The sequence below is a fragment of the Microcebus murinus genome, chromosome 4, assembly GCF_040939455.1.
Source record: "Microcebus murinus isolate Inina chromosome 4, M.murinus_Inina_mat1.0, whole genome shotgun sequence".
Classification (NCBI taxonomy): Eukaryota; Metazoa; Chordata; class Mammalia; order Primates; family Cheirogaleidae; genus Microcebus; species Microcebus murinus.
In genome coordinates, this window is record NC_134107.1 from 102,236,113 (window position 1) to 102,244,744 (window position 8,632).

Sequence of the window (8,632 nt, forward strand, 5' to 3'; positions counted from 1 at the left end):
TCTGAAATAGGTATACATTGTGGAATGGCTAAATCATGCTAATTAACATATGTATTACCTCACATACTTATTTTTTGTTGTGAGAACACTTAAAATCTAGTCTCTCAGCCATTTTCAAGTATTCAATACATTGTTAACTATAGTCACTGTGTTGTACAGTAGATCTCTTGAACTTACTCCTCCTGTCTAACTGAAATTTTATACCTTTGACCGACATCTCCCCACCATCCCTGGTAACTGTCATTCTATTCTTTTTCTTCTATGAGTTCAACTGTTTTAGATTCCACATACAAGTGAGGCCATGTGGTATTTGTCTTTCTGTGCCTGGTGTATTTGATTTGATAGTGTCCTCCAGGTTCATCTATGTTGTCACAAAGAAAGAAAGGATGTCTTTCTTTCTTTTTAAAGGCTGAATAGTATTCCATTGTGTATTTATACCACATTTTCTTTATCTATTCATCCGCTGATGGGCACCAAGGTTGTTTCCATGTCTTGGCTATTGTGAATAGTGCTGCAGTACACATGAGAGTGCAGATATCTCATAAATATACCGATTTCAAAGAAATATCACTTCTTAAATTTGTGTTTTATTTTACACAGCAAATTCATGTACTCAGGATTTTTATTTTCTCCACCAGATGAATGTTTTTTTTTAATTTTTAATTTTTATTTATTTATTTTTTTATTTCGGCATATTATGGGGGTACAGATCAGATGAATGTTTATTAAGGAAGTTATCATGCAAAAAAACCACTTTACTTTTTAGGAATTTAATTTATTAAAGGCTATCATATTCACGAAGGCTTACGATGCATACAGCCCTGTGCTCAGTAACAAGGATCATGCAAAAAACTAGGTGATGGAGGGGTATTGATCTAGGCTCTCTGTGTGGGACAGAGAAGGGTACGGAGTAAGGAGAACTAGTAGGGGGAGAAAGTTACTCTCCCTCTCTCTCCTGTGTCAGCTTTCCCTCCTGTGACAGATGGGTAAATCAAGTAGCTCCTGTACTACAGTACATACAGGTTCTGTTGCCTCCAATTCAACCAAGAAAGAAGAGTCTCCATTGGGTTCAGTTTAAGCCACATTTCCACTCACCATACCAGAGAGCTCTGTGATGGGGAATGTGGAGATCTTGCTGGTCTTTCCATACCTCACTTGCTGGTGATTCCTGCTTTCATTCTTTGTGAATCAGAACCTAGGAGCTGAGTGGAAGTCTTAGGCTCTAAAGCCATGTCAGTAGTCATTCCAACAGGGAATGGGAGAAATACCATGAAAGAAAAGTAATAGAATTGCTAGCAGATGCTTGAGGGAGGTGATAATGAATTTGTAGTGTTGCAAAACTGCCTGGCTTGTGATTTTTCTCTGGAAAAGCCTAGCAGGGTGCGTGCATGAGTGGAGCAGGCGGATGAGCTCACTGAAGACTGGGCAGGGAGACATGATGGAGAGAAGGATTTGAGCAATTTGGAACTAATTTTATTAATGAAATTAATAAAATTTAAAAAATTTATTTTATTAAAAAATTAATAAAATTAAGAAATCTGAACTCAATAACTAAGTAAAGCCAAGAAACGTACCAAGAAGAGAGAAGATCATGTGAATGAATTAGAGGTTTCAGTGAAGTCAATTAAACATTTATGGGGTCAAACGCTTATTAGCAGCTACCATGATGGGCCCAAAGTGCCTTGTCCTGAAGAATAGGAATTAGCTGTGGTCTCTGCCCCAGTAGATTACTCTAGTAGATAGAGACATTAATCAAATAATCATACCTACAAATTATAATTAGTTAATGTGGTAAGTGCTAGGAAGAGAAATTCAACAGATTGAAAAGTTATAATAGGAGAATATTTGTGTCCTACTCATATTTCTCTTTCATGTCAGTGAGTACATATTTACATCATGATTTGTGTGGCTGGGTGACGTTTCTTCAAGGTAGGGGTGGACTTCCCTGACGGGGATACAAAAAAAAGTTATCCCAGCTGAAATCTGAAGACCAAGAGTGTAGGAAAGATAGAGGCCAAAAACCTTTTTAGGTGGGGTAATAGTTTGTGCAAAGACTTTGTTGGAAAGGATCCTAGAATATTTGAAGAACCCGAGGAAAGATAGGAAAAAACTTGAGATAAAGCTTGAGAGGCAGAAAAGCAAACTACGCCTCAGGGCTCTGTTGGTCACTTTAAAGATTGTGGTCTCTATATTAGAAGGCTCTAAAACTTTACGGCAGTTTTAAGCAGAAGTGTGTTTCAGTATTTTGTAGGAGAGCGAGAGAATAGGAGAGGCAATCCTAGCTCCCGTGGGGAGAGCACCTGGGGGAAGCAAACGCACGTTCAGGGAGACAGATAAGGAGGATCATGGGCTATGGGATTTTGAGGTACTTGGTCAGGAAAAAAGAGAAAATATAGTCTGTAGGTCAAAGAAATACTACTAGGAATGTGTGTAGATTGAGGCCCTACTTTATCTCCATGTGATGATATCAAAACAGAAATTCCTTTTTTGCATTTTAAGTCTCTGTACCGAATGTGCATTAAGTAGCACACTTGGATTCTAATTATCAGGAAAAGCCCCCACACAATGTCTTCTGGGAACACACAGATCAGGACCAGCAGAGGAGGGTGACAAATGAGAATGAGAATAATGGAACCCCACTCTGTGCGATTAGAATGTTTTCTTACAAATGAGTTTAGGCATAATCTCTAATGCCTCACAAATTCTAGCATAATAAATACTAAAGCATGGGATTCAGAAATGATTGTCTAGTTTTTTTCTCCTAAGGAATTACTCTGGATTTCTTTCCCTTTTAAAACTTTCTGCTTTAGATAATCAGCCTCATTTGATCCCATACTGAGATCCTATATTGAGATTCAAGATTTACCCTTCTTGAACATAGCTTTCTTAAAAAAGTTATAAACTCATTGCAAAAATAATAAAAGCAACACAAAAAGTATAATTAAGATAGGAAAAAATTCCCCAGAATTATATTGTTCATTTGTAATATTTGGATACATACACCATTTTAATTGTCCGTTTATATACAGACACATTTCTATGGAGATGAACAAAATAAGATAAGAATTCACAATCTTTTTAGTTCTTTCAACTGCTATAGGAATTCTGTCTTTGACTGTCAGATCCCATAGGTCTTTATTTTATAGAATCAGTGTATTGATTGTATTGATATTGGGAGAATTGGAGCAGCTAGGAGGGAAAGATTAATGAAAAATAGAAAAGAAAGAGTCACTTGTGGAAAATAAAAAGAAGGGTTAGAGAAAGAGAGCTGATAAGGATAAATTCAAGCCAAAGTTGGCTAAGAGAAGGGACTTTTGGAGGGCTTTATCTTCAATTTTACTTAAATAAGGATATATTTAAATTGGGGCATGTTGGTATTCTGTATCCTAATTACTTCATTCATGTTTCACTATGTTAATCAATATGCAATTACATCATAATTTGAATGGCTAAGTGGCATTCATTCATTTATTCAATAGTCCTACACTGGAAGTTTACTATGTCACTGAGCTATGTACTGTGGATAAACAGTAAATAGGACAAACATAGTCCCTACCCTTATGCAACTGTCCGTTGTCTGGAAGAGAAGTCCATTGAACAAGTAAGTATCTATATGGTGAATATCTGTCCCTAAATACTATCCAGACTTTACCAGATATCATGGCATGTAGGTTCTCCCACCAATATCCAGTATTAATAGAAAGGCAAACTAATGTTATTACTACAGTTGTTTGGATCTAACATATCATCTAGAATAGACGTCTCCAAAGCGTAGGAATACTACTCTGTGAGATCTTCGGCTTTTGCCAGTCAAGTTAAGAGGGACCATAGAATTCTCACTTAGCACCTCAAGTCATTTAACTATGCTTGATTTACCTTCCTTTTGTCCTATTTGTCTGGTGCTTTTTGTAAGGGAAGCAACTTATTTTTAAATTAGAGATTTCTAACTTATTGTTTTCTCTTAATGGTTTTACATAGGGTGAGAACTGGAAGCAAAAATGGAACACAAAACTACACATAACTAAAATGTCATGAAAATTAAGAGCTGGTGTCTCTTTGGGATCCCAGGTAAATAGTACTTCTTCTTTCTCCTTGGATTCTGAGAAAATTGAGAAATAGTTATCAACTCCAGTCTTGTTAGAAGCCAAGTTGGAAAATGTACCTTGATGAGAGAACAAAATAAGCATGTTGATTGAATTTCATAATTAGGCCATCTTCAGCAACACTGCATGGGAAGGTTTTCCTGCTGTCTTTACACTAAAGAGTGCTTTGGGATTTTAGCAGCATGGTGCAGTAGAAAAAACATAACACAGTAGGAGTTACAAAGGGTTTGGCCACAGTTGGCTTTACCATAACTACATGTGTTATATAGGCACAACACTTATTGCTATATCTTAGTGCTACCAACTACTGATGAGAACAATGGGTACTGGAACATAATAAATTAAAACACTAGTAAAGTCCACACAGCCATCCCTCAGTATCCTTGGAGGATTGGTCCAGGCCCCCTGTGGATATCAAAATTCAAGGGTGCTCAAGTCCTTATTTAAATAGTATAGTATTTGCATATAACCTACGTGTGGCCTATCATATACTTTAAACAATCTCTAGATTTCTTATAATGCAAATACAATGCTTACACATCACTTCATTCAAGAGGCTTCAATGTAGTATGCATGTGGGGCAAATTCAAGTTTTGCTTTTTGGAACTTTGTGGAATTTATTTTCTGGATATTTTTGTTCCATGGTTGGTCGAATTCACAAAGGCGGAACCCATGGATATGGAAGGTCCCTTGCATACAAACATAGTCTATATAATGCTTATTTTACTAGTTATTCACTGAACAAGTTCTTTATATCATGAGCTCTGGAGAGAGATAATGAAGCTGAGTAAATTGCCAGGTGGGTCTTTTAGGGCAGCCACAAAGTGCAGGGGTTAGGAGCAGGGCATTTGGAGCTAACTAGATCTGAGTTTGAGGTCCAATTTTCTACTTAATATGTCACCTTGGATTCTTTACTTGAATTCTGTAATTCTCAAAGCTCTTTTCTACAAAATGTAGAAAGTATCAGGGTTATGTTCGCTTCATAAAATGTGTTGGGGAGGATTCCATCCTTCTTGATGTTGTGGAATAATTTCTGCAGGATAGGCACCAGTTCTTCTTTGTAGGTGTGGTAAAATTCAGGTGTGAAACCATCTGGTCCAGGACTTTTCTTTTTAGGAAGGTTTTTTTATTGCTGTTTCAATTTCAGTACTTGATATTGGTCTAGGGGATGGACATGCTTGAAGCTCTTACTTGAGGGGGGAGCGGGGCATGGGCAATATAAGTAACCTTAACACTTGTACCCCCATAATACGCTATAAGAAAAAAATAAAATAAAATAAAATAAATAAATAAAAAAATAAAAGTTCTGTACTTAGAATAAAAAAAGGAAGTAAATGTAGTAGTGTAGAGTGTAATTTTCATATCACTTTCCAGGGTGATATGAAGATTATATAAGATCATATGTGAGAAAGGTTCATCACAATGCCTGAAAGACAGATCATGCTCTGGAAATGGCAGCTAACACTCCTATTAACAGGACCAAAGAACCAAAATGCTCATAGGCAAGATATAGGAAAATTACATTCTAAATGGAAAAAAAAAGAAATGAATGTTGACTTGGCACAGAGAGGAACTACTGAAGGGTACGTTTGGACTGTCAAATATCCTTTCTACCTTCAATTAAGCAAAATTGGCTGTCTGCCATAGGAATAAGAAATCTGTCTCCAGCTGTTTCCTATGCTCCTTGGATTCCTTACTCAGAATTAAGGCACAAAGAATATTATTAATTCTTTGAGTTATTTATAAGGTCTCAGGGATTACAGGGGAACACAAACATAGGAAATCTTATTAGGCAACCAAAATATGCTTTCAGAGGAAGCATTTTCTAATATGCACTTTTTTATTTTAGAGGAGGAAATAGGGGATGATTTTAAAAGACAACAAGCTTCTATTATAATATCCATCATAAAATCCATAATTTATTCCCCAACAGCAAGTACAACACTTTAGAATACCTTCTTCAGGGACCTTTTCACTTCCTTGTTCCTTAAAGAGTATATTAAGGAGTTCAGCATGGGTGAGTCAATATTATTTAATATTTGCACCACAGCACCAAGCAAGGGCTTGGGTGTGGGCTGCAGATAGATGACGATTACTGGTCCGTAGGCACACAGGATTGCAGTGAGGTGTGCACTGCAGGTGGAGAACGTTTTCTGCCTGCCTTCTGCTGAATGGATTCTCAAGATGAGAATCCCAATGTGAGCATAGGAGACACAAACACTAAACAGAAGCATGAAAGCCAGGAGGCCAACATTTATGGAACCCACTCTCTGTGCCAGGGCACTGTCAGTGCAAGCCAGGGGTAAAACAGCAGGTATGTCACAGAAGAAATATTCCACCTGATTGGGGCCACAGTAGGACAACTGGAAGGTAAAGAAGGTCAAGGTGGTGGCCTGAAGACAACCCACCAACCCCGCTGCCATCACCAAACCCACACAGACTCCAGGTTTCATGATGAGCATGTACCTAAGTGGGTGACAGATGGCAACAAAGCAATCATAAGCCATCACAGAATAGAGGCAGCCTTCGGTAGAACCCAGAAAATGATAGGAGAAGAGCTGTGCAGCACATCCTTTGAAAGAAATGATTCGGCTCTGGCCAGAGAGATAGAATAGCATCTTGGGACAGGTTACAGATGGAAACGACATGTCAAAAATAGACAGGAGTCCCAAGAAGAAATACATGGGGTTATGAAGGGTGGAGGAAGAAACGATGGCTAGAAGAATGAGTGAATTTCCAAGCAGGATGAAGAGGTAGATGAATGAGAAGATAACAAAGAGCACAGGCTCCAGACCCTCTGTCTGCGGTATTCCCAGTAGAATGAACTCATTCAGCAATGTGTGGTTCCTCATGTTGGTGGAACGGTGGTCTGGGTGTTCACAAAAGACATGAAGACATGAATGTGGAGGCTGATTGTGGTAGGTACAGTACCAATATATTCACCGGCACCCATCTTTATTTAAGCATAAAGATAATGTTGAAATTAAGAGTTAGGAATTCTCCCAAAGACATTTAGGGTCTAGTGAAGCATATGTAGATCTTCACATCTTGAGATACATTCCTTCATGAATACGGATACAAAGCAAAAGAAAATGTTAATATGGTGAAATGCTAGATAGGCTAAGAGAACAACGAGCTCAGTACTGAAGAGATGAACATAATGAATGTACACAACAGTGCATGCCCTAAAATAGACCAACCTGCAAATCTGATCCTCCTGATTCCTTTCCAGAACATTTCTACAGCTACTCAAAGATGTGGTCAAATACCCTAATTATTCATCAAAGGTCAATTGGTCACCCACACTTCTGACAGGAACAATGGATTGAGATACAGTGGCATGAACATTAATATTTGGGTTATATTAATGCCAATTTAATTGAATATATTTTGAAGTTTTAGTATTTTCTTCTTTGGAAATACTCATTTGTCTGAAAAAAATTAACAGTGACTAATTTGTTTATTTTCCAGGGGTTTTAAATTGTTTAGAGATTAGCTGCTAAGATGCATATTACATTTTAGCTTTTAGCTTTTAGGTTTTAGTGAAGTCACATCATATATAAAGATGGAAATATGAGATATTTAATCTTTACTAACAAATGGGATTTTTGAAGCCATAGCATAATGAAACTAAAATATTTCAATTCTGAATTTTTTGTATGTTTTATGCCTTATAAAAATTTTTATTTTTCTGTGGTTAGAGCCCTTAACATGAGATCTACTCTATCCCTTTGCAGATTTTTAAGTGTAGAATACAGTGTTGTCAACTGTAGGCACAGTGGTGTACAGCAAGCATATCTCTAGAACGTATTCAGTTTGCATTAGTGAAACTTTATACCTATTGATTAGTAACTCCCCATTTCCTTCTCTCCCCTGCCCATGACAGCCACTTTTCTGCTCTCTGTTTCTGTTAATTTCACTATTTGTTTTATCTCAAGGGAAAAAGTCAGGTAACTGGATATGCCTAGAATATGTAACTGCCACTGGGTTGTGCTGTGGTCAGCTGCCACAGTGCTTGAATAGAGGTTCCTGTGAATTACCCAAGAAGACAGGATGTTTTCACTTGCTGTTTTTACTTTCATGACTTTTTTGTGGGACCCAAAGTATATGAAAATTATCTAATTATAATTGCCCTGATCTCTATTCACAATTCCTGGTCAGTTTCTCTGATTCTCTGTTATAAGTAATGGTTATTGATTGATAATTTTATTCTCCTAAAAACTGGAAGTAGTAAGATAGATAAATATTATCCATATATATATATATATATATATGGATATATATACACACACATCTATATACCCATACATATACAGGAAATGCTGATGGAATTGAGTTCAGGTGCCATTAGACTACAAGATATCTGAGAGTAAAGACTATAATTTGTCATTGAAGCTGCAGCATTTATCAAAGTGCCTGTGAATATCTGGCATTTAAATATCTGTTAGGAGAATGAATGAATGAAAGTTGGACATTAATGTATGAATATACTGACTATACATTTTATGAAAAGATGATGTCCATTTTGT

At 37.0% G+C, this 8,632-nt stretch overlaps 1 protein-coding gene across 1 annotated transcript; it reads right to left on the reverse strand.

Moving 5' to 3' along the window:
• Window positions 1–6,049: 6,049 nt before the first annotated feature.
• Window positions 6,050–7,016, reverse strand: LOC105866530 (olfactory receptor 10N1-like). The gene has a single exon (XM_012755900.3). It carries the CDS (start codon window positions 6,953–6,955, stop codon window positions 6,050–6,052), a length of 906 nt encoding a protein of 301 aa, XP_012611354.3. The 5' UTR covers window positions 6,956–7,016.
• Window positions 7,017–8,632: the final 1,616 nt, after the last annotated feature.